At 66.6% G+C, this 22,438-nt stretch overlaps 3 protein-coding genes across 4 annotated transcripts; all 3 read right to left on the reverse strand.

Annotated features, from left to right (window-relative positions):
* Positions 1–223: 223 nt before the first annotated feature.
* Positions 224–3,805, reverse strand: EPOR (erythropoietin receptor). Its single transcript, XM_040986339.1, has 8 exons — positions 3,654–3,805; positions 2,600–2,735; positions 2,309–2,487; positions 2,045–2,202; positions 1,726–1,879; positions 1,536–1,623; positions 1,092–1,179; positions 224–988 (listed from the first exon to the last, which is right to left on the reverse strand). Exons 1-8 carry the CDS (start codon positions 3,754–3,756, stop codon positions 377–379), a joined length of 1,518 nt encoding a protein of 505 aa, XP_040842273.1. The 5' UTR covers positions 3,757–3,805; the 3' UTR covers positions 224–376.
* A 2,121-nt stretch (positions 3,806–5,926) lies between these two features.
* Positions 5,927–14,073, reverse strand: RGL3 (ral guanine nucleotide dissociation stimulator like 3). Its single transcript, XM_040986203.1, has 20 exons — positions 13,976–14,073; positions 13,510–13,626; positions 12,477–12,700; positions 12,297–12,350; positions 11,942–12,153; positions 11,259–11,407; positions 10,956–11,171; positions 10,652–10,755; positions 10,471–10,555; positions 9,796–9,852; positions 9,628–9,714; positions 9,501–9,533; positions 9,132–9,253; positions 8,484–8,579; positions 8,325–8,379; positions 8,112–8,222; positions 7,388–7,546; positions 7,190–7,304; positions 6,181–6,344; positions 5,927–6,034 (listed from the first exon to the last, which is right to left on the reverse strand). The coding sequence occupies exons 1-19, from the start codon at positions 14,018–14,020 to the stop codon at positions 6,226–6,228; spliced, it is 2,160 nt and encodes a 719-aa protein (XP_040842137.1). The 5' UTR covers positions 14,021–14,073; the 3' UTR covers positions 5,927–6,034; positions 6,181–6,225.
* A 546-nt stretch (positions 14,074–14,619) lies between these two features.
* On the reverse strand, positions 14,620–22,285 carry ODAD3 (outer dynein arm docking complex subunit 3). 2 transcript variants are annotated; one of them, XM_040986355.1, is made up of 13 exons: positions 21,677–22,285; positions 20,770–20,891; positions 20,370–20,447; positions 18,718–18,888; positions 18,520–18,621; positions 18,274–18,399; positions 18,040–18,162; positions 17,409–17,561; positions 16,407–16,567; positions 16,176–16,332; positions 15,599–15,754; positions 14,826–14,910; positions 14,620–14,739 (listed from the first exon to the last, which is right to left on the reverse strand). In XM_040986355.1, exons 1-13 carry the CDS (start codon positions 21,897–21,899, stop codon positions 14,621–14,623), a joined length of 1,776 nt encoding a protein of 591 aa, XP_040842289.1. In that variant the 5' UTR covers positions 21,900–22,285; the 3' UTR covers position 14,620. The 2 variants fall into 2 exon arrangements, with proteins under 2 accessions (XP_040842289.1, XP_040842290.1); XM_040986356.1 differs by lacking the exons at positions 18,520–18,621; positions 20,370–20,447.
* Between the last annotated feature and the right edge of the window lie 153 nt (positions 22,286–22,438).

A 22,438-nucleotide genomic window follows, 5' to 3' on the forward strand; every position in this document is an offset into this window, starting at 1 on the left:
AATAAAGACCCCGAGTGACCCTAAGGTGGGTCCAGGCTGAAGCCAGGAGCCATGAGCTCCATCCGGGTCTCCCACGTGGGTGGCAGGGGCCCAGACACGGGCCCTGGAGCGGAGTGGAACACCTGGGGTTTGAACAGGTGTCACACCGCTCACTCCTGGCTGTTTCGGAGGGGGTGACGCTGAGCCCAGGGGCCCTGGGGGAAGGTGTGAACCCACGTCGTCATAGAAAAGTACATGTCTTTTATATATACACAGAAAACTCCACTATACGTAACAATAGCACGAGGTTGAGTTTCCCTGAGCTGGATGGATTGGGCAGCCCCCTTCAAAAGTTCTGGTTCTCTGCCCCCGCCCGACGCACCTGCAGGTGTCCGTGCTAAGAGCAGGCCACGTAGCTGGGGGGTGGAGGCTCGGAGGCCGGCCTGAAGCTGTTCTCATAAGGGTTAGTGTAGGGGCCGGCCTCCGGGGAGCCCCCCGAGCTGTAATCCGCAGAGATACCCGAGTCGGACACCACCAGATAAAGATACTGGAGGTGGGGTGGGGTGGGGGGCAGCGCAGGGGCTGGCGCACGTGGGTGCAGGAGCTGGGAGCTGGGGTCCAGGATGGTGTATTCAAAGCTGCCGGCAGAAGCCCCTTCTGCCCTGGGCTTCATGCCCAGGGCCCCCGAGGAGGAGCACGAAGACGCTTCTGAGCCTTCATCCACAGCTGCTAGGTCGGCGCTGTCTCCGGGCCCCGACGGGGCTTGGCTGGGCGGGCTCCGCGGCAGCAGCCACTTGTCCAGCACCAGGTAGGAGTCCTGGGCGTGCTCGCCGCCCACCGGCTCCAGCAGGGGCCCCGTGTCGTCATCACTGCCGGCCTCCGGCTCCACGGCCTGCACCGCTGCCCCCCAGGAGTGTTCAGACAGGACTTCCAGGGGGGCTGGGGGGGCCTCCACGTCGGGGGTGCACGGGCTCCACCACAGGCAGCCTTCGTTCTGGTACAGCCAGAGCTAGGGAGAGGGGACTGAGTCACCCGGGACCTGGGCAGCCCTCAGCCAGGAGCCATTCCTGGGGTGGCTCAGCCTGGGGGAGGGGCTCCGGCAGCTCACCCACCTGGAAGTCTCCCTTGTGGACAGTGAAGAGGCCCTCAAACTCGCTCTCCGGGCTGGGAACGCCAGGCCAGATTTTCTGCTTCACAGCCCTGCAAGACCCCGGGGGGGGGGGGGGGGCGGAGACACGCACCCCCACCTCAGCTCCCAGTCTTGCGGGGCACAGCCACTCCTGGGGTTCTGCAGGTGTTAGGGTCCCCTCCTCACAGGCTCCTCCTAGCACCCCACCCACTTGTCCCCCATCCCATCTCTGGATTGGGGGGGTCGCTGCCCACTCCTCACACAGCCCTGCTGCCTTTTAAAGCAATCACTCCTTCCTGTCCCTCCGCGCCCCACCCATCTCCGCAGACACCCCAGCAGCGAGGGGTCGGAAGGGGCACTGCCCCTGTTCAAGGCCAGCCCCTGCCATCTCTGGGCAGCGCAGGGGACGGACCCTGGGGAGGCTCACCGGCGATGCGACAGCAAGGTCAGCACGCCCAGCAGCAACAAGATGAGCACGAGGATGAGCGACAGCGTCAGGATGAGGGGGTCCAGGTCTGGGGCCGGGGAGGCGGTGGGGAGGTCAGGACGGGGTGGCAGTGGGGTCAGCCCCGTCCCTCCCCGGCCCTGCAGCCCCGTGCCCCCCAGGCCTCTCTCACCGCTGGCGGTCAGCAGCGCCGCAGGCTCGGACCAGGCGCTCCAGAAGCCGCCGAAGCTGGGCTCGGCCATGCGCGCGCGCACGGCGAAGGTGTAGAGCGTCCCGCCACGCAGGTTGCTCAGCACGCACTCCGTGCGACCCTCCAGGATCTCCACCTTTGTCCAGGGGGACCGGGCTATCAGAATCTTGAGGTGTGACCAATGAGAAGAGGGGGCGCCACCCAGGAGGGCTCCAGGGCCAGTCCGGGCGAGGGACAGAGAAGGCGTGTAAAGGCCGGGGCAGGCAGCATCAAGGGCAGTTTTCTGTGGGGGGCAGCTCACCCTCTGCACCCCGCCTGCACCGCTGCCGGCAGAGACGTCCACCTCATAGCGGATGTGGGATGCCATGGGTGCCCCGGGCGGCGGGTGCCAACGCAGCACCACGTGGCTCCCGTCCTCGGCCTGTCTGGCCAGCAGGCCTGTGGGGGCGTCCAGGAGCACTGGAGGAAAAGGGGGTGCGGTGGGTCAGGCGATGGGCGGGAGGCTGAGGCCTCACCCTCCACCAGCACCCGCCCCCGCTCCCTTTCCGTGGGCAGGTGCACGTACCCACTTCGTTGATGTGGATGATACGGCTGTAGCGCTGAGCGCCCGAGGCCACCGCCGTGACTCGCAGCTCCAGGGGCACGAAGCTGGACGTGTCGGCCGTGGGCAGCGAGCACCAGAAATGCACGGTGCCGCGGGCTGTGGCCGTCTGGTGCAGGCGACATAGTTTCCAGGGTTCTCCCCTGCAGTGGTCAGGGACAATCAGCCGGTGCGCCCACTGGGGGGGGGAAGGCTGGAAGAGGGGCGACCCAACCTTCCCACCCTGCGCGCGTGACCACGGTGCCACCGACTCACTCCAGCTGGTAGGAGAAGCTGTAGTTGGCCGGGCCCACCCCGGCCACGGCCACTTCTTCCCAGAAACACACCAGGTCCTCCAGGCGCTCAGTGAAACACAGGAGGCTTTCGGCCCCGCGGGCTGCGAGCAGGGCCGCTGCGGGTGGGGGAGGACCAGGGGGTGCAAGGTCAGGGCAAGCCGAGCCCCCTCCTCCTTGAGCTCCCACCGCCTGGACCGCGCGATAAGAAAGAGGCCGGGTCCCGCCCTCTAGCCCTGGAGGGAGTGGCCAAGGGGGGTGGTTACCCCAACACACAAGCACACACGGGGCTCCCCAAAACTGCCTGCCAGCGCGCAGGTCTCCCCGTTCCCGGCCCCTCCATCGGATACACCTGCCCCCCAAGGCGCAGCGACCCCGACGCCAGCGTCCCGCCCCGGCCTCACCCCAGGGCTGCGGACGTGCGCGCCCTTGGGCGGTGTGTGTGTGTGTGTGTGTGTGTGTGTGTGTGTGTGTGTGTGTGTGTGTGCGCGCGCGCGCGCGCCCCCAGGCAAGCGGCCCCTATCGGCCCTCGCAGGCGCCCTGGCCGCCCGATAGCGCCAACCGTGCCCTCCCGGCCCCCCGCCCTGCCCTGCCTGCGCCTGGGGCCAGGCCCGAGGGCGCCCCGCTCGGGCAGGGCACACCGTGCCGCCCACCGCGTTGCCAGTGGTGGTGCTTGGGGGGAAGACCCACCTGCTCCCCTGGTCCCCTTCTTCTCCAAAACCCCTTTCAGAGCCGGGAGTTGGAGGTGGGAGGCGGAGGTCCCCCCACACACTCGCTTAACCGCTCCCAGGGCCAGCACACAAATGAAGTGGGAACTTTATCCCCACCCGCCTGAGAACGTGAGGGTCGCAGACCTCTGCCCTCAGCACCCACCCCCCCGGCACCGGGACCCAGTTTGAGGCTTCAGACACCAGCACGGCACCCCAAGTCTCCTTCTGGCTGGCTGCGGGGGTGGGCGGGTGTTCCAGGTCTTAACCCCTAGCTCAGCCCCCCAACATCGCCCTGCAGAATCCAGCGTGCACCTGCTCTGTCCTTACCTTTGCTTTCAAACTTGGGGTCCTGGAGGTTGGGAGGGGGCGCCCAGGCGGCCCCCGCGAGCAGGAGGCACAGGGAGCTGACCAGGGGCCAAGGGCGCTCCATGACGCAGCCTCCGCGCCCCCCACCCCCTACCCTCTGCCACCCCTTTCCAGGGGCACCGGGCCGGTCTCCCCTCCACCACGCCTCCCCGAGGCGCCGGCCCACAGCTGGGGCAGCCAGCACCTGCGTCCGCCGGACACAGCTGGCCGAGGCCCGGTGGCCCAGGGCGGGCTGCGGGCTCCCCCCAGGAGGCGGGGCCGAGATAGGGGCTCCCCGGGCTGCAGAGCGCGCGCCGCGGGAGGAGGGCGGGATGCAGGGCGCACGCCGGCTCGTGCGTCACACACAGGGCGCCTAACGCGAGTACCTCCAGCACGGCCAGGTGACTCTGCCTTATCTGACCAGCAACCTTCTCATCTGTAAAAAGAAAATCGAGTGCGGTGGCACGTCAGGAACATTCCAGAACCCCAAGCTGCCGATGCTATCGCGTCCGTCAGCATCTCTTCCTCTATCTGCAAATCTAGTCAAGAAAAAAAATTTTTTGTTAAGTCAGAACGAGACAGTGTGGAAGGTTAAGGCAGGACATGGGGGCTCAATATGCACAGGTTTGCAAAATCACACCCTTTCCAGTGTGCTAGACTGTGCTCGGGCATGTGGGGTTGTGTGTGTATGGAAAAGGTGTGTTTACATGTTGTATTTTATAGACAATGCGCAGTCTTTAAGTTAAGGCTGAGGGCACAGCAGTACACACACCCGCTCCGCTTTGGCCCAGACCAACCAATCGCAACGCTGGCATTCTCTGCGACCACGAAGGGCCCAATGAGCGCTCCCACTGGGACTCCACCTGAAGTTACCGGTTCCCTATAGGATGATGGGCGGGCAGGTAGAGCAAGGCGGCGGACATAGCCTGCCGGGCTGTTCCAACTGGTCCTAAAGTAGGTGTTCCGTGGAGCAGGTGCCCCAGCAGCATAGGAAGGAGACTCGCTTCCCTCTGGGAACTCGCTTCCCTGATTAATCTCCACTACCACCACAGCTCGCAGCTAACCCCGTCTGGGAGGCAGCGGACAGAGGTTTAAGTCCTGGGGTGCCTGCCCCCAGACATTGCAGCCATGTGGGGAGCAAACCAGGAGATGGAAAAATCTCTCCCCGTCCACCTGCTCCTCTCTCTGTGACTTTCAAGCTAACACGGCCCAGATGCGCTTCTGGCTGCCATCACAGGTGCAGCCTCTCGGGCCGTGAACCAGCGGAGAGAAGATCTTCCTCTCTGTCTCTCCTCCTCTCTGTGTATCTGACTTTCCAATAATAACATTAAAAAAATAGAACCTTTAGAAAAAAAGACTTACATGTTTCTATTTGAATGACAAAGTTAGAAGAGACAGGAAGGAGGTCATTCCTCTGCTGGTTCGTTCCCCAAATGGCCACTGGGCGTGGTCCCGGCCGGAGCCACGAGTCAGGAATTTCATCCAGGTCTCTGATGGAGGTGGCAAGAGCCCCGAGCACGTGGGCCACCTCCTTCTGCGTGTGTGGGAAGTGGAGCAGGCAGGACTTGAACCAGTTCTAGGGATGCTGGCTCCACGGGCGGAGGCTTGGCCCTACTCTGCACACCGCACGCAGCGGCAGGCCCCATCGACGACGGACGGGGTGGGAGGTGAACAGCAGGTGGCCGCGTCGGCCAATCCTGTGTGAGTTGGGGAGTGATGCCACTGCCATCCTGGTGACCTCTTTCTTTCCTGGATCCGACGGTGCCTGAAGCCAGACCCAATGGACTTGTCCATGACACGAGCCGTTCCTTCCCCTTCCTGGTTTTTAAAAAACCATTTCTCTGCAGGTCTGGCCACTTGAGCCAGAGAAGACCCAGATGAAGGCAAGGAGGCACAGGCGCCTGGGAGATGCCCAGGGCGGCAGGAAGGAGGGGAGGAGGTGCTCAGACCGGAGACACGGCGGCAGCGGCTGCTGACTGGTCATCTGGCGGAATTTCATTTATTCATTCGGGGGGATGGGAATGGGGGAGAGGTGGCTGTTATCGCTGGGGAAAGAGGAAATGCTGGCCAGCGTCCGGCCATAACTCTCCCTCGCTCGGCCGACGTCACCCAGCGCTGCTTCCGTGTGTGTGTGTGTGTGTGTGTGTGTGTTGAACTTGGGCCCAGGTGCACAGGTGGAAAGCAAACAACCCAACTCCCACTGTGTCACCAGCGGGTGTCTCCCGGGAGGGCGTGCCCTGTGTAGGTTGGGGGTGGTATTCCACAAGGCTTTTCTACCCCCCTCACCCAGGGGGGCTGACACCTGCGGGATCCGGGCAGGCTGCCAAGGTGACAACCACAGGGCTGGGGTTCATGGGCAGAAGCTGCGGGAGCAAGGGGGGTGGGATTTGCAGTGTTACAAGAGCCAAAACATAAATAATTACCCTCTCCCCGTCCCCCGGAAGGGGTGGACCGTGGGGTCCTCTGTCTGCATGGTGATGACAGCCAGATCCCAGGCTGTTCCCCCCACCTGCCGAGGTGCCTGTGTCCCAGAGAGAGGCAAGACAGGGCAGGCTCAAGTTGGGGAGCCTGAGGGCGCAGGCGGGGCCCCCTCCTTCCGTCGCAGCACAAAGTCCCCGGGGCTGCTTGGACGCATGGCATAGAAGACGTTAGCGTTGTCTGGAATCAGGAGCTCTGGAAGGGAGTGGAGACGCGGTGAGGGGACCCGTGCCTCATCCACAGATGGTCCAGGCAGCTCCCCTCCACCTGCCCTCAGGAGGAGCTGTGCAGCCTTGGGGGTCCCCCAGCGAGCGCCCAGCTCACCACCAAAGCCCAGACAACCCAGGACTCTTGCCAACAACAAGCCCAAGCCACCATTTTCCACCCTATACCCACCGAGGCCCAAGTTTGGGCAAAGTCAGTTCCTTTCGCATTCCAAGTTCCGGCGCCTAACGTCACTAACTTGAGATCTAAACAGCTTGTACACCGCTTGACCTGGGAGCCTCTCGCACCCCAGGGACCTCAGGAAGACAAGCTGGGGCCCACAATGTGGTGCAGGGGGTCCAACAGCCACCACAGCGCAGGCATCCCATAGGGGCGCCGGTTCGAGTCCCAGCTGCTCCACTTCCCACCCAGCTCCCTGCTAACACGCCTGGGAACCCAGCAGCGGCGGACGGCCCAAGTGCCTGGGTCACTACTAACTACGTGGGGAGGAGACACGCGTGGCCTTCCTGGCCCTGGCCACTGGTCATCTGGGACGTGAACCAGCAGGTGAAGATGCTCGTCTCACGCGCATGCGTCCTGTCTCCCTCCCTAGTACCCTGCCTTTCCAATTCATCTTTGAGAAAGGACGCCCCTGGGTGTCCCTGCCTTTGAGCAGGACGCGCCATGACTGCACGTGACTGCACCACGGCACGCCGCGGCCACCGACACGCTCTGCCCTGTCTCCCGGGATCTGCGGGGGACCCCACCGACCCCCCAACAGTGAGCTCAGGCTTCATTCCTGCACACCCACTGTCCCCAAGACCGGCTCCACTCACCCCTGTCCCCCGACAGCACTTGGGAGAGCTGGTAGTCCCGGGCCTGGGTTTCCGGTACGTTGTGTTTCTGCAGCGCACGCTGCACCACGCAGGGGGCTTTGTCCTGACTTGTCAGCTGAGAGAGAGAGGTGAGGGGGGGTCCCCAGTCCCGGTGGGCTCCTGGCAGCACCCCTCTTCCCCGCCGGCTGCGCCCCTCACCAGGATACTCCGATACAGGTTCCCGTGGTCGTTGTCCAGGCTGACGCGGATGACTCGGTACCCGGAGGCCTGCTGCTGGCCGGCGGCCAGGGCGCTGCGGCCGCTGCTCAGCTCCAGGGTCAAAGACTGCGGGCCTGGCAGGTCGGCGCTGCAGGGCAGCTGTGGGCAGCGGAGGGCAGCGAGGAGAAGGAGTAGAGGCTGCTAAGGGGTGGGCGGCCAGAGGGCCCCTCTGCTAGGGGTGTTGCTGGTGTGTGTGTGTGTGTGTGCGTGCATGCAACTCTGAAGCCACATGATTCTCACACACACTTCTGTCTATACTGCCGGAGCCAGTGCAGGTGGCTCACTCCCAGTTAGAGATGAGCGCATGTTGGAAGGGCATACTCATAGCCCCACCCTGCCCAGGTCAGCAGGTAACTCCCCACGACTTCCAGGGCACCCCCTGGCTCACATGCCAGCCCAACTCCCATGCCCACCTTTCAGAATGCGGGTTCCCAAGAACCACTGTCCCCCATGCCTAAGCCAGCCTGGGGTCACAGCTGCAGCCCCCACAGAAGCCGCCCGAGCCCTCGGACCGGCCCTGGGAGAAGCTCCAGGCTCCAGAATGCAGCCTCAGGGCTGGGCTAGTCTTCCGTGCTGTGCGCATGCCTGGCCCTATTGCCCTGTCCCACCTGTAGCAGCAGGTGCCGTGGGACCACACACACACACACACACAAAAGCTCTGCACCTTGGTGCTGCCCTCCTGGGGTCCCGGTGAGGCTGGGGGGCTCCCTGGAGGTGGGTCCTTGGTTCTTGGACTCGACGGGGGGGATGCTGGGGACAGACTGGGGGAGGGGGACAGGATAGGCAGAGCTTGGCACACCGATGCCCTTTCGCTCGCCAAGGACTTCCCATCCCGCCCCCTCTTGTCCCTTCCTTGGGGGCGGGACGCTCACCTGGGGCTGGGTGAGGAGGGACTCCCAGCGAGAGACGAGCTTTTTTCTCGGGACAGCTTCCTACGCATGGGAACCGAGCAGGGAGCGGGGTCAAGGCCAGACGTGGCCCTGGCTGCCTCCCCTCGGCCACCCCAGCGCTGCTATCCTCCCACCCGGACACTCACGCACTGAGGCGCTTGGTGAGGCTGAGGTGTCGCCGGACACGTGGGGAGCTGGGGCAGGACGCAGCCGGGGGCTCGATGACACGGGAGACCCGGTAGCTGAGGGGCCAGTATGAGGATGGAGCGGTGTGGGGAGGACCAAGCAGGTGGGGGTGGTACGAAAAATCAGGAGTCTCATCAGGGGCTGCCATGCCTACATCCCCTGTGGGCGCCGGTTCAAGTCCCACTGCCCCACTTCCCACCCAGCTCCCTGCCTGTGGCCTTGGAAAGCAGTGGAGGACGGCCCAAAGCCTGGGGACCCTGCACCATGTGGGAGACCCGGGAGAGGCTCCTGGCTTCTGGCTTCGGCGTGGCCCAGCTCTGGCCATTGCGGCCATTTAGGGAGTGAACCAGTGGACTGAAGATCTTCCTGTCTCTCTCCTTCTCCTATAGCACTCCCTGTGGCAGTGCGTCAATGGCTGAAGCCAGATGGCCAAGGAGGGGTCAGACAGGGTCGGAAAGTGGGGCAGAGGACACAACGTGGGTTGGGGACACGCCCAGGGTTCTGGGTACAGTCGCTGTGCAGTGAGACTGGAGGCTGAGAGAGAGGCTGCACACGGCGGGAGGGACCCCGGGTGAGCCGCCGAGGGGGCCAGGCCACAGCACAGTCACCTCTGCTCCTCGCTGAGCTGGCGCTGGGCACGCAGGGCGGCCAGGACGGCCGGGCGGGGACTCAGGCTGTGACTGCCACAGCGCCTCTGTAGCTGCTGGATGCGGGCCAGGATCTCCCACTCCTGCAAAGGGGAGAGAGTGGGGAGCCCCTGGGACCCCCCACCTCAGGCCACACCCCACTGCGGAGGGGAGACAGTGGGGAGCCCCTGGGACCCCTCCATCACCTCAGCCCACACCCCACTGCAGAGGGGAGACAGTGGGGAGCCCCTGGGACCCCTCCTCCACCCCGCCCCACGAGCCCACTGCGGAGGGGAGACAGTGGGGAGCCCCTGGGACCCCTCCTCCACCCCGCCCCGCGAGCCCACTCACCTTCCTCCTCTTCTCGAAGTTGATGAGACCCCCCTGGGAGACACAGTGTGTCAGAACTGGAGTTTCTGAGGTTGGGGGTCGGCTGGGGTGGTCAGTTGGGGGGTCAAGGTCAGGGTCAGGGTCAGACCTCCAACATATCCGGCAGGGCGGTGTCCAGCATGACGAGGTCCGTGAGAAACGTGCCAAGGTAAGGAATGGGCCCTGGGGACGGCTTCTGCAAAGTGCCAGCTCCTGTCACCTTCAGCTGCCGCCACCCCCACGTCCTCCCTGGGGGCTGTCTGACCCCACCACTCACCGTGGTCAGGCTGCCTTGGGGGGCGCCGTCTTCTTGGGGTTCCTCCGTAGCCTGCTCCTGGGGGCAGAGAGGAGCGACTCTGGGGTGGCGTCTGACCAGGGTCACCAGGGGCATCCAGCTGCCGCCTTCAGCCAGCGGGAGCCCCTGCCTTTCCTTGGGGAGGCCCTGACGACGGCCCCAGGCAGCAACCCCTACACCCCCAGCATGCAGCCATTTTGCGGCGTGAGGGGTGGGGTGCACCAGCATGAAGCGAAATGGAAAAGCCGGAGCCTGACCACAAACCAAAGTCCAACATCAATTTTGTTGGAGGAATAAGGCAGGCAGTTCCAGAGCGTGAACCAGCAGGGTGTGCCAACACAGGTCCCCACACCGGTGAGGGACATGGGGGGCAGGCCACTCGGGTGCAGGGAGGGGGCAAGCCACTGGGTGCAGGGAGGGGGCAGGCCATCGGGGCACAGGGTGTAGGGAGGCTGTTGGGGTGCAGGGTGTGGGGAAGGTCGTGAGGTGCAGGATAGGGGGGAGGCCGTGCGGTGCCTGGCTTGCGGGGAGGCCGTGGGGTGCAGGCTTGCGGGGAGGCCGTGGGGAGCAGGGTGTGGGGAGGCCGTGGGGTGCAGGATAGGGGGAGGCCGTGGGGTGCAGGCTTGGGGGGAGGCCGTGGGGTGCCCCCGGCTCTACCTGGGACAGGATCACTCTGCAGCTGACATGGTTGTTCTCGTCGGAAAAAATTTGCGAGAGTTTCCGGAAGGTGGACAGGGGTTCCCTGGGGTGACAGGAGAGGGGCGTCCAGGGTCCGGGCAGGTGGAGTGGGGCGTGGTCCTGGCAGGGCCGGCTGGAATGGGGCGCGGCCAGGGCTCACCTGCTCACAGCCGCCCAGCTGCGTTTGAGCCTGTAGACCGGGTTGCACTGCAGGGCCGACAGGATGGCACGCAGCGATGCAAAGTTTCGCAGCTCACGGCAGCGCTGCAGGCCCGGCAGAGGCGCGGTTCAGACCCCGGAACCGACCCTGCCCCACCAGCCGTCCAGCAGCCCCCCTCCATGCCTTGCTCCTGGCTGCAGACCCCACTGGCACAAACCCAGCCCCCTCTCCTCGAGGACACCCCACCACAGGCTCATCCTCCTCCCAGCCCCTCGTGCCTGCCTCCCGCGGCCCCAGCACACACCTGAGCGATGTGGATCCACTTCTCCATGCGCTGTGCCCTCTGCGGGGCCGTCTGGCCCGGCGCCCCCAGCACCGAGCCCAGCACACAGCCGGTCACCATGTTGAACTGGGCCACGGTGGCACGCACAGTGGGGGCCACGCCTGCCGCCCCGGGCCGGTCCCGCTGCGACCACACGGAGCCCAGGCACTCACAGGGTCGCACGCGCTGGAAGAGCTCCTGGACCAGTGAGGTGGGGGTCTCGGGCACAGCCCTCCCCTTCTGACCTGCTCCCACCTTCTCCCCTCCCCGGGGTCCCGGCCTCACCACATCCAGAAGGGTCAGCTGCTCGGCCACTTCGTCCACGCTGAAGTCCAGGAGTTGGGGACCTTCCTGTGAGACCCCTGCCTCCTCTTCCTCACTGCTTCGGGGGGAGGCTGGGCTTCCGGGCCGGGCGGCGGTGTCAGGGGCCAGACCTTAGAGAACAGTTACATTAAAGAGAGGAGAGAGAGAGGAAGATCTTCCATCCGCTGGTTCACTCCCCAGGTGGCCGCAGCAGCCGGAGCTGAGCCAGTCTGAAGCTCGGGCTCACGCACGTGGGAGACCCAGATGGGGCTCCAGGCTCCCGGTCTACGCCTGGCTGAGTGAGGCAGCCGTCTCGGGGAGTGAAGCGGAGGATGGAAGATCTTTGTCTCTCCTTCTTTCCTTAAGTCTGCCATTTCAATAAAATAAATGTTAAAAAACAAAAACAGCCAGCACATTGGCTAAGATGCCAGCTGGGGTCACACAGCCCAGATCCGCCTGCAAGCCCAGCTCCCTGCCCGTGGGTACGCTGGGAGGCAGCGGACGGAGGCTGGAGGGCTTGGGTCGCTGCCTCCCACAGCGGGAGAGCCGGGTGGGCACCTGACTTCAAGCTGATCCAGCCCTGGCAGGCATACGAGCAGGAACAAGTAGGTGGGTGATCTCTCCTTGTCAACAAAACCCTAACACACTGCACCCCCATCTCTCACCTGCCCACGTTGGGGGCTTTTCTTCTTGCTGTTCTTGCTCAACTTCCTTCAAAAAATCTTCCAGAAGTTTCTCTGCATCCTGGGCTTCTGGGCTACCTGGGGCTGCCCAGCTCAGAAAAACCTGGACCCTGGCCAGGTTGGAGTGAGCAGGGGGTTCCCGGAAATCCTGGGGGTGGTCCCGCAGCCAGCAGCCCAGCAGCGACACCACGGCCCTGACCAGAACAGGGCAGGACTCAGAACCAGGCCTGGGGGCTTCTGGAACCTTCCAACCTTGACTGTCAAGGGCTGGGGGGGACCGCCCCTCCTCTGGGGACCGCCCCTCTCCCCTGACACTTCCAAAGCACGGGGTGCTAACCTCAAGTTCTTGTTGCAGCCCAGATCCTGTCCCCGTAGCCTCTTCAAGTCCAGCCTGTTAGAAAGCCCCACCCCTCCAGTCAGGTGGGATGTAGGGAGCAGACCAGGGGCTCCCGGGGAGGACAGGACCCGCGTCCTGCGTGAGGGGCGTGTGCCCAGGAGGGCATCTACCCCTACTGACCCAGGAGGTGGTGGCGGAGGCGGTGGCGGCAGCAGAAAGCGCAGCACGCGGCCCGTGGGCACGAAAGCCCGGTGGGTGGCCAGGAAGGCGGGCACGAAGCCAGGGTCCTGCTCCCGGTCTCCGGACACAAGTTCCCGCAGTAGCCGCTCCAGGGGCGCGGCCCGCAGCGCACGCACCTTGCTGGTGCGGTAATGGAGGAAGGTATCTGGCACCGCAGGGGGAGGCTGGGGGGAGCAGGAACGGTGGGAGGGGTGGTGATGGGGAGAGAACGGGCCGTGGGAGGGGCCAGCCCTCCTGGGATGCGCGACCTGGTCCCGCCCACAAATGACCCCTTGCAAACCGGGTCCTCCCTGGGGGGCCACACCCCCATTCCTACAGACATCTCTCAGCCGCTTCCTCCCCACCCCGCGCCCCCATCTGTCCTCCCTGACCACTTTCAGCTGCAGCCACTGCACCTGCCACCCGCCCCCTCCTCACCCCCTGTGTGTCCTTCATCAGCCCAGGGGCACACGGGAGCCCACCGCCTTCCTGCCTTTCCGTTCCTTACCCTCATCTACCACTCACCTGTCCCCCCCAGGCCCCCTTCCGCCCTCACCTGGTCGCCTCCAAGCCACGCCCTTCCCTTCAAGCCCCATTGCACCTGGCAGCTCAAGTTCACTCACCCCTGCCCGTCTCTCCGGCCTTGGCACTGAGCCCCACCCTCACCTGGCCGCCTCCCCCACCCCATGCTGCACTCCTTCCCCCACCCCGAACCCCCACCCAACCTCGCACACCGACCCTCTGCTGGCCTCACCTGGCCGCCTCCTCCACCCCACGCAGCACCCTCACCCTGCAGCCCACCCCACGCAGCACCCCTCGCTCTGCCGGCCTCACCTGGCTGCCTCCCCCACCCCACGCAGCACCCTCACCCTGCAGTCCACCCCACGCAGCACCCCTCGCTCTGCCGGCCTCACCTGGCTGCCTCCCCCACCCCACGCAGCACCCTCACCCTGCAGCCCACCCCACGCAGCACCCCTCGCTCTGCCGGCCTCACCTGGCCGCCCCCGGGCCCTTCCTTCCCCCGGCTCAGGTGCTGGCTGCGCTGCCGACGCAGGGAGACGCTGTACACCGCACCGTCCTCGATCTCTTCACCCCAGTCCTGTACGGGCGCCTGCACGCGGATCGGGCTCAGGGGACCCAGGGTGGGCGGGAGGGGGATGCCCGGGTCTACGTGAGCCCCCTGCAGCTGCACCCACCCCAGCCCAGACTTTCAGCTGGAGTCTCTGAATCTGGAGGTCCCCCTGGGGGGTCCCTGGGCACAGCCTAGCACCCCCTTCTGTGCTTCTCCAACCCACCCCAAACACCACCAGCACCCCAACCCTGGCATTACCGAGTCCCCAAGATTGGAGAACTTCCCCAAAAGACAGGGGTGCCAGGGCCTGGACGCTTGACCTGAGGTTATGGCCGGGAGGTGGGGTTCACTGGGGAGATGGAAGTGCTAGCCCCCTGGGGTGTCTCACCAGGGCGAGCTCCCTGCCCGAGCGGGTGCCCGCTGACCGCTCCATGGTCCGTGCTTTTCCAGCTCCACGGTGCCGCTGAGTGAGTGAGCGAGGCGGAAGGGCCAGCGGGCAGGGCAGTGGGCAGCGGCAGGTGGCAGGGGAGGCGGGGCCTGGCCAGTGGGGTGAACCTGTGGGGCTCTCGGATGGACCTCAAGGAGGAGTCTCGGGATGGGTGCCCCGCAGGGGACACCTCTGTCCCCAGGTGTGGGTGAGCTGGCAGTGTCAGGGGCGGGAGGGCCCAGGTGTGTGTGCAGGGGAGGGACGCTGCTGTGGGTGAGTCACTCTTGGGTGGGAAGCAGCTTGCCTCCCCCCACCCACCCCGGGGGGGGGGCAGCCATGGGTCACGACGACGCAGGGGCAAGAGGCCACGCCGACTCCCAGGAGGCCAATGCGTGACCTTTATTGCGCCATCCGGGCGCTGCCCTCCAGGGACCCGACCGTGGGAAGCAGTCGACCCGGGGCCGCCCAGCCTCGGCCTCAGGCCTGCGCTGGACCCTTGCTGCTCCGTGTCCAGGACCTCGGCCAGCCTCCCCCTGCCCGCTCGGAGGACCCCGTGGGCGAGCTCGGAGGGGCCACACTGGGGGGACGGGGTGGGGTGGGTGCAGCTTATGGCTTCCGCGAGCGATTGCGTTTCTTGCTGCGGGTTTCCACGAATTTCTGAGATCGGAACTTGAGCGCCGCGCGCGTCACCACCTCGCTGTCCTCGTCCTCGCTGTCCTCTTCGTCTGGCGGTGGTGGACAGGTGGGTGGGCTGGACTCTGGGCACGGGGGACCCCCTGCCCCCTGTGCCCACCCCAAGCCCTGGACTGACCGAAGTACTTGTCCTTGCTGCCGGCCAGGGGCAGGGGGACGCGGGTGTTGTACGGGGGCAGCTTGCCCTCCAGGGTGGCGTAGAACTGGGTGGAGGAGGGACAGGACCGAGGGGTGAGGGGACCCCTTCCAGCGCCCCGGGTCACTCACCGATCTGGGTCAGACCCCAGTGTCCACCGCCCCTAGCCCCGCCTTCTGAAGGCCTGGCGGCAGGCGTGACCCCTAAAGCCTGACCCCCGTCCTGGCCCGGTTCTGGCGCCGACCCCAGGAAGTGTTCAGGGGGCAGGTGGATCCCACCTACCCAGCCACGCCCGCTGGGAACCTGCCCTGCCCTGCCACGCCCACTGGAGGCCGGGCTCCGCCCCCAGAGGCCCCTCCCCTCCAGAGACCCGCCCCTTTACTAACCAGGCCCTACCCTCAATTCTCCAGCCCCCCCCACCTCGCAGGCCCCTCCCTCCCCATCTCCAGCCCCGCCCAGGCCCCGCCCCATCTCCAGCCCCGCCCCTCACAGCCCCGCCCCCGCCCCAGGCCCCGCCCAGCCTTCGTAGACCCGCCCCTCACGTTCTCCTGCCCCATCTCAGGCCCCGCCTCTCCATCCTCCAGCCACGCCCAGGCCCGCCCCCGTCCCGGCCACGCCCACCAGGACCCGCCCTCCCCATCTCCAGCCCCGCCCCCCGTCCCAGTCACGCCCACCAGGACCCACCCTCCCCGTCCCAGTCACGCCCACCGGGCCCCGCCCCCAGCCCCGCCCCCTCTCCCGGCCCCGCCCCGCACCTCCTGGGTCGCCACGTGGCGCAGCAGCTCGGGGATGTCGTGGCTGCTCAGCTCGGCCTGCAGTTTGAGCAGCTTCTCCCCCACGAGGCGCAGCAGCGCGGGCACGTAGTCAGCCGCCTTGGGGTCCAGCTCCTTGTCCTGGTAGTGGTCGTCGTCCTGCGCGGGCAGGGGCAGCGGGGTCTGCCGGGGCAGCGTGGGGTGCGCACGGAGCAGCCCCCTCGGCCCCTGGCCCCGGTGCGCACGGAGCAGCCCCCTCGGCCCCCGGGCCCCGGTGCGCGCGGAGCAGCCCCCTCGGCCCCCGGGCCCCGGTGCGCACGGAGCAGCCCCCTCGGCCCCCGGGCCCCGGTGCGCACGGAGCAGCCCCCTCGGCCCCTGGCCCCGGTGCGCATGGAGCAGCCCCCTCGGCCCCTGGCCCCGGTGCGCACGGAGCAGCCCCCTCGGCCCCTGGCCCCGGTGCGCACGGAGCAGCCCCCTCGGCCCCCGGGTCCCCAGTGCGTGCGGAGAGCAGCCCCCTCGGCCCCTGGCCCCGGTGCGCACGGAGCAGCCCCCTCGGCTCCCGGGCCCCGGCGGCACCTACCCCCGGGACGTGGTCCAGCTTGCGGGCCAGATGCTCCAGGCACTCCCTGGCCGTCTGCAGGGCGCGCTGGGTGCGCTCCAGCTGCTGCTGCGCCTCGCCCAGCCGCTGCTCCTCCGCCCGGAGCTGCCCCTGCATCTCGGCCTGCAGCTTCTGCTGGCTGCGGGGGGCGCAGGGCGGTGGGCACGGGCCGCAGTGGGCGCACGCCCCCCAGCCCCGCCCCGGGGGCCTCACCTGACCCGCGCGCCCTCGCCCGAGTACTTGACGTTCTCGAACTCTCGCTGCAGCCGCTGCTTCTCCTGGCGCAGCGTCACCAGCACCCGCTCGTTCTCGCCCTTGAGCGTCTCCAGCTGCGCCAAGGTGTCGCCCTGGGCCAGGAAGCGCCGCACCACCGACTGCGGGGACACCGGCACCCCGGGTCAGAGCCCCCCAACACACGCAGGGGGCCCACGCCGACGGCTTCCAAAACCAATGGGGGGGAGGGCCCTTTCTTGTCCATAGCAAGCTTTCCTTTAAAAAATAGGATTTATTTTTATTGAAAAAGCAGATGTACAGAGAGGAGGAGAGACAGAGAGGAAGATCTTCCGTCCATTGATTCACTCCCCAAGTGAGTGCAACGGCCAGAGCTGAGCCAATCCAGAGCCAGGAGCCAGGAGCCTCTTCCGGGTCTCCCATGTGGGTGCAGGGTCCCCAGGCTTTGGGCCGTCCTCCACTGCTCTCCCAGGCCACAGGCAGGGAGCTGGGTGGGAAGTGGAGAAACTGGGACTCAAACCAGCACCCATATGGGATCCTGGGGCATGCAAGGCGAGGGTTGTAGCCACTAGGCCACCGCGCCAGGCCCTACAGCAAGGTTTTCACAAAAGCTCCAGGGAGGTGCATATTCTAAGAAGACTCTGGGCCGCGGGTGCACGTTAGCTGCGGCTCAGTCAGGAGTCAGCCAGGGCCGGGGAGCATCGGACACTCAGGCATCCCCCTTGCCAGGCCAGGCGAGATGTTTGCTCGGCGCACTGCTGGGGTCGGTGTGACGGGTGTGGAAGACAGGAAGGTGTGAAGGCTAAGGTTGCGTTGCAGGCAGGACCCGGCCGACGTCTCTACAACGCCTGGACGCAGCTCCGCCTCCGTGCACGGACACCGCGCGGCCCCACTGAGAACCTTTCCACCGAGAAATCCGAGTGGGCCGCAGGCAGCCGGCTAGGGCTGGCCGTGGCTGGTGGCGCGAGACGGGGCGGGACTCACGTGCGTCTCGGCCGCGCCCGTGGCGTCCTTGACCTTGCCAAAGACCATCTCCAGCTGGTGCATGGCCCAGCGCTGCCGCAGCTCCTCGTCCTTGCCGAGGCGCCCCTCGTGGATGGTGTCCTCGGACTGCAGGAGCAGGTGCTCGCGCTGGGTCTGCAAAGCCGGGGGTTGGTCCAGGCGCCCGCCCCGGGAGGGTCACCCCACGAGGGTCACCCCACGCCCTGCTCGCCCTGCTCGGCCGGGAAGGGTCACCCCACGCCCTGCTCACCGCTTGGCCCCGGGAGGGTCACCCCGCGCCCTGCTCGCCCTGCTCGGCCGGGGAGGGTCACCCCACGCCCTGCTCGCCCTGCTCGCCCTGGGAGGGTCACCCCGCGCCCTGCTCGCCCTGCTCGGCCGGGGAGGGTCACCCCGCGCCCTGCTCGCCCTGCTCGGCCGGGGAGGGTCACCCCGCGCCCTGCTCGCCCTGCTCGGCCGGGAAGGGTCACCCCACGCCCTGCTCACCGCTTGGCCCCGGGAGGGTCACCCCGCGCCCTGCTCGCCCTGCTTGGCCGGGGAGGGTCACCCCACGCCCTGCTCGCCCTGCTCGGCCGGGGAGGGCAGGGCGGCAGGCGAGCCTCGCGGGGGCGCGCACCTTGCGCTCCATGCGCTCGCTCTGCTGTTTCTTTTCCTCCGCGCGCCTCTTGCACTCACTCACGTAGCGCTCGCGCTTCTTGCGCTCCCGTAACACGGTCTCCTCCAGACTCTGCAGCTGATTCTGCGGGCAGGCGGCCGGGGAGGTGCGGGAGAGAGCGCGGGGTCCGCGCACACGCAGTCACTCGGGGGCCAGCTCTGCCCACGCCCGCCACACACACACACACACACACACCTTGGCGGTGTCCCGGGCGTGCAGCGCGGCCTGGTTCACCACGTGCAGTTCCGCCAGTTCCTGTTTCGTCTTCAACATCTGGGCCTCGGCGGCGTCCAGCCGGTTCCCCATGGCAAGGCTCTCCTCCTGGGGGCGTGGAGAGGTGGCAGGGCTGCTGTCCCAGGGGCCAGGCGGTCCTTCCCCGACCCCCGCCGCCCCTGCGCGGAGCCGTCCTGGTGTCCCCCCTCCGCCCGGCCCCCCGTGCACCTGCAGGTACGCCTTGAGCTGCTGGTACACTTGCGTGATGTGCCCCGCCTCCTCCGCCTTCATGCGCGCCTTCTCCAGGCGGTTCTCCAGGTTCCGCAAGGTCTAGGGGAGCAGCGGGGAGCCGGCCTGAGCTCGCCGCCCCCCCGGGGCCCTCGGCAAGCCGCCCGACACCCCCGGGCGGATGCTGGGGTGCCTGACCTTGGCCACCTCCGTGCTGCTGTCTCGCACCTCCAGCACCTCCAGCTGGCGCAGGCCGTGGCGGAGCCGCAGCTCGTCCAGCCACTTCTGCCGCAGCCACAGCTGGTGGCGCGCCGCGTTCAGCTGCTTCACCTTCTCGCTCAGCTGCCGGTCGAGGTGCTGCAGGGCTTGCTGGAGAGAGAGAGAGAGAGAGAGAGAGAGAGAGAGAGAGGCCTGGACACCGCACCTGCTCCATCCTGCCCTGCCTCTCCTCCCACATGGACTGCGTCGTGTCCCCCCAGATGTCTACAGAAATTGCAGCGCAGCGCGAGCGGCTGAGGCCAGAGTGGGGAGACCAGGAGGTCATGGGGTCTCCTGCCCAGAGACCTCATCACTTCCAGGGTCTGCCCAGGCAGGGAGCTGGGAGTCAGAGCCGGGCACACTCATATGGAATCGGGGCACCTCAGCCTGCTGCCAGGTTCAGAAACAGTATTTATATAATACGGGTCCCAGCACAGTGGCTCCGTGCATGAATCCTCGCCATAGGGGCGCTGGTTTGAGTCTGGCTGGCTTTGGATCGGAGCAGCTCTGGCTGACGCAGCTCTGGCCATTGTGCCCGTTTGTGGGGTGAATCATCAGACAGGAGATCTTCCTCTCTGTCTCTCCTCCTTTCTGTACATCTGACTTTCCAATAAAAATAAATAAACCTTAAAAAAAAAAAAAGATAGCTTAAGTCAGCCTCTGTGGGCTGGTATAGTGGAAACTGCGTCCTCTGGCGGTCTCCCCGGGTACTGCACATGGTGAGGCCAGTTGGGGCGCGACCGAGTGGGACCCCAAAACTACCCTTCCTCACCCACACTCCCCTCGGGGCTCAGGTCCCGGGGCCCCAGCACTGGACCGTCCCCCACCCCCTACATTCCTCGGGATACTCTCTCTCCTTCCACGCCCACCCCTGGTGTCCTAGGGCAGCCAAGCCAGGTGGGCAACATCTTCCTGGCCGCCGCCTGCTGTGCCCATGTTGACCGCAGCCAAGGGCGTGGGTTCTAGTCCCAGCTCTGGCTGCTTCTGCTAAGATGCCTGGGCGGCAGTGAGCCACAGATGCATTTCTTTGAAAGAGTTACAGAGAGGGAGGGAGATCTCCCACTGACTGGTCTGTTCCCCACAGCCAGGAGCTCAGAGCTGCTTCCGGGTCTCCTGTCTGAGTGTAGGGTCCCGAGCAGGCACATTCGCAGAGGGCTGGATCGGAACTGAAGGAGCTGGGACACGAACCAGTGCCCTTAGGGGGTGCTGCACCCCATCCCGGGTGGCACATTTTGTCACAGGAGGTCCCTAAATAGAATGTTTAAGCGCCGGGGTGGACGGCGCGACAGAGCAGGCATCCTGGCTGCTGGTTCGAGTCCTGGCTGATCCACTCCCGATCCACCTGCCTCAGATGGTCCAAGTCCTTGGGCCCCTGCACCCCCGTGGGAGACCTGGAAGACGCTGCTGGCTCAAATCGGCCCAGCTCTGGGGGTTTAACCAGCGCATGGAAGATCTCTCTGCTGGGCCTGTTGCGTAAATCTGCCTTTGCATACTGAAGCATGCACTGCGTCCACCGGCAGCCGCCCTGGCAGCCCCTGGGAGGTGGAGTGGCGTGGGGAGCGTGCGGGGCTGCAGGGGGGAGGGTGACAAACCTCACAGGTCCTGTTCTGCAGGTAGGGCCTCTCCTCCTTCCAGCCCTGGATCACAGCCTGGACCACTTTCTCATCGCCCTGTGAGCGGAGGGCCAGCCACCCGTCGGCACCCTGCCCCTCTGGCCCAGCCCCCGTGGGCGCCCTGCCCTTCTCGCCCAGCCCCTGTGGGCACCCTGCCCCTCTGGCCCAGCCCCCGTGGGCACCCTGTCCCTCTCGCCCAGCCCCTGTGGGCGCCCTGCCCTTCTCGCCCAGCCCCCGTGGGCGCCCTGCCCTCCCTCACCCAGCCCCTCCCTCCCTCCCTCCCTCACCCAGCCCCTCCCTCCCTCCCTCCCTCCTTCTCCTCCCCTCCCTCCCTCTCCCGCCCTGCTCTCCACCCCCCCACCATGCCCCCGCGCCCCACCTGCAGCAGGTCGGCCAGCTGTAGCTGCAGCTTCTTGGTCTCCTCACGGAGCTGGTTGATGACATCTTGGTTTTTCTTGATGTCCCACTGGGAGCTCTCATGAAAAGCCTTCCGGTCGCCCTCTGGTGGCGGCAGGGTGAGGGGAGCGGGGAGGTTGGCCGACACACAAGCCTGGCGGCCACGCGCGAGTGGCCCGGGAGGAGCTGGAGGCTCCGGGTTGCAGCCTCCTTCAGTGGCGTGGGTGAAGCCACGGCTTGGGAGCCATGCATTCCCACCCAGCTGTGTGCTAAGGCGCCAGGGGAAGCAGCAGCACGATGGCCCGCGTGCTTGGGCCCCTGCCAGACACCGGCAGACCGAAGGACCTCCAGGCTCCTGGGGTCCAGCCCTGGCTGTGGCAACCATCTCTCTCTAACTGCCTTTCAAATAAATAGTTAATAAAAACACTTCATTTGGACCTCGTGTGATGGCCTAGTGGCATGACAGCCGCCTCTACCACCCACGGTGTGACAGCGAGAAACACGCTGAGATGCACCGGCCCTGTGGCCGTCCTCCACTGCTTCGCCAGGCCACAGGCAAGGGAGCCGGGTGGGAAGTGGAGCAGCCGGGACTCGAACCGGCGCCCCCGTGGGATACAGGTGCAGCAAGCTGTGGTTTAACCCGGAGTTACTCCGTCCGTCCATGAGGTAGGATTTACACTTGGAAAGCCTGGCTGTCTCCTGTATTTCCTCAGCAAGCGTGCGCGGCACACACACACACACACACACACGTGAAGTGTGGACAGTGCTGGGCCCAGGAGAAGGTGTGAGGAAGGGATGGAGGCAGAGGGCATTTGCCTGCAGAAGCCGGGGTCGCGTGGGGTGGGGGACGCCCCTGGGCCGCTCCCTCTGGCCTCCTGGGACCCTCTTACCTAGGAGCTGCACCTTCTTCTGTAAGCCCACCACGTCCCCGGGGAGCACGGAGCCGGACTTGGACGGCAGCGGGGGCCAGGCCGGAGCTCCGGCCTTTCCTCGGGGCTGGGGGCCCCGCTTGGCCGGGATCTTACCGCCCCTGGCCCTGGACGAGGCCGTCAGGGCCTGGTCCTGGCTGCCCAGCGCGCTGGCAGAGCCCAGCAGGCACAGGGCGGACGTCATGTTTGGGGTCGGGGGGACCTAGGGGTCCCCGGGGGCTCGGCGGGCGGCGAGGTCGGTCGTCCCGGTCCCACGGCCGCCGTGTCAGCTCGGATCCCTCGGGCTCTCTGCGGGACGCTGGCCCTTCCGACGGCTCGGCCCGGGTCGGGGTCGTGTGTGGGGGAACCGCTCAGCATCTCCCGGTTGCTAAGGAACCGCCTCCCGCCCCGCCGCGTTCCCATGGAGACCGCCAGCCGCCGCTCTCGTTGGCTGAGGAGACGGTCCTGGCGGGGCCGTCGCGTCGCGGGGCGGGGAGGTCGCGTCTCCGGGCGGCTTCCGGAAGGTTCTGTTCCGGGTGGCCGAGGCCGCCACTCCCAAGATGGAGGCCCGCGGCGCCGCCGCCATTAAGCGCGCCTCCCGAGCGCCGTCTCCCCTCGGGCTTCCCTCCCGTCCTCCCCAAGATGGCGGCCGCGCTTCCGGCGGCGTCCGCGCGGGCCACATCCAACATGGCGTCCTGGCGACGTCGGGCTCGGGGCGCGGCGTGCGGCCGGATGTGACGTCAT

This window comes from Ochotona curzoniae, unplaced genomic scaffold, assembly GCF_017591425.1.
Source record: "Ochotona curzoniae isolate NIBS_2020 unplaced genomic scaffold, NIBS_Ocur_1.0 contig_4502, whole genome shotgun sequence".
NCBI lineage: Eukaryota > Metazoa > Chordata > Mammalia > Lagomorpha > Ochotonidae > Ochotona > Ochotona curzoniae.